Source organism: Pteropus vampyrus, unplaced genomic scaffold, assembly GCF_000151845.1.
Source record: "Pteropus vampyrus isolate Shadow unplaced genomic scaffold, Pvam_2.0 Scaffold494, whole genome shotgun sequence".
NCBI classification, from domain to species: domain Eukaryota; kingdom Metazoa; phylum Chordata; class Mammalia; order Chiroptera; family Pteropodidae; genus Pteropus; species Pteropus vampyrus.
Window position 1 is genome coordinate 163,534 of NW_011889275.1, and position 1,871 is coordinate 165,404.

A 1,871-nucleotide genomic window follows, 5' to 3' on the forward strand; every position below is an offset into this window, starting at 1 on the left:
CGGAGAGGGTTCAGATCGGGGTTGGGGGTGCCACGGTTTGGGGTGCGGGTCGGCACGGGGCTGGAGATGAAGACGGTGTGGGGGTGGTGTCGGGGTTGCGCCGAGTCCTCGGCTGCGGTTGGCATCGGACAGGGGGACAGAGACCAGGGCCGGTGGTAACCTGCACCATCTCCCTCAGAATCGTCAGAGTCCGCCTCGGCCACCACTCCCTGTCTCCCGTCTACGAATCCGGGCAGCAGCTGTTCCGCGGCGTCAAAACCATCCCGCACCCTGGCTACTCGCACCCCCGCCACACCAACGACCTCATGCTCATCAAACTGAACAGAAGAATCCATGAGACGCAGGACGTCAAGCCCATCAACATCTCCTCTCGGTGTCCATCCGCGGGGACCAGCTGCTTGGTGTCCGGCTGGGGAACCACCAGCAGTCCCCAGGGTAAGCGTCCAGGTCTCTCTTGATGTCGGCCCGCGTCCATCCCCTGTCTCCCGTCTCCCCCTCTCCCTGAGCATTGCACCTCGCCCCGTCTTTCTCTGCCGCTCACCGGACGTCTCTATTTGACAGAGAACTTCCCCAGCGAGCTCCAGTGCCTGAATATCACTGTGCTGAGCACCAAGAAGTGCAAGGAGGCCTATCCAGGACAGATCGATGCCACTATGTTCTGTGCCGGTGACGAAGCAGGCAGAGATTCCTGCCAGGTAAGAACTGAGCCGGCGCCAACCGCCCGGCAGACACACACTCAGTGCCCACTGCGGGAGCCCAGCGGGGACCCAATCAGTTCGGACCCATGTTCTCATCGTGGAACAGTTCCGTCCAACAGAAATATCGCGCGAGGCAGACATATAATTTAAAACTTTCCAGTAGCGACATTTTAACAAAGTCAAAAAAAAAAAAAGAAGCGATGAAATCGACGACTTGAATCATCTATTCTATTCAACCCAATGCATCTCGAGTGTCCTTGTCTCAAAACGTAATTAACGTAAAACAATGAGGAATGAGATGTTTTAGGTTCTTTTTTTTTTCCCCCCCAATAGTACGGTTTTGAAAGCCAGTGAGTACTTTTACACTGACAGCGTATCTGAATTCGGGCTCGCTGTGTTTCAAGTGCTCAGTAGATCCACGTGGCCAGTGGCTACTCTATCAGCACAAATCTGGAGGCAGAGGCCACGTCGGCTTCGTATGGGTGAGCAGGTTGTGCATAAAGAAATCAAATCAAAAGAGGCTCCCTTCGCATAATAGGCATCACATCACGGTTTCGTCCATTTGGGCCGGTCTCGAGCAGATGGCAGTTACGTGTCACGTCCCTGTGAAATCTGTAGCATGAAATTGTTTCGACAAATGTTAGTAAGATGACTCGAGGAAGGAAAACAGACACCCATGCTAGGTGTTTAAAGAGAGAGAGAGAGAGTATTTAATATAAAGGATTGATTACGAGGTCGTTGGGAGAGCTGGGGAAGCAAAGAGGTAAAAAGAAACTGCATAAACAGGATCATTTCGGAGAGCCGTGAGGGCTCTGCACAAAATAAAACGTGGTTTTAGGTTGGCAAGCGACGGGAGGCATTTGGAAAGGCCTCCTGGCAGATGTGGTGTCTGGGCAGAGACCCAATGGCGAAGGTCGAAGGGCAGGGAAAGCAAAGGGAGGTGTGTGGCTGATTTAAAAAGCAGAAAGAAGCCAGCAAGTTTGGGGATACCGTTGGGGGGGGCAGTAAAATTCGAGTCTGGAGAGATGGCTGGGGGCCGACGTCCAACCATATTCCGTGATCCCCGATGAACAGCTGCTCTGTGTTCTCACGGAAGCCACATCGACGGAGGATGACGGAAACTAAAATTAAACCCCAAGGGTACTAGGGAAATGTGAATTAAGGAGACTTCTG

General features: G+C 53.0%; 1 protein-coding gene across 1 annotated transcript in view; it reads left to right on the forward strand.

Annotated features, from left to right (window-relative positions):
* Positions 1–1,871, forward strand: part of KLK5 (kallikrein related peptidase 5) — a 38,943-nt gene that overhangs the window by 1,727 nt on the left and 35,345 nt on the right. The window contains exons 2-3 of the mRNA XM_023524811.1: positions 179–435; positions 562–695. Coding sequence (XP_023380579.1) covers positions 179–435; positions 562–695 — 391 coding nt within the window. The remainder of the gene's footprint in view (positions 1–178; positions 436–561; positions 696–1,871) is intronic.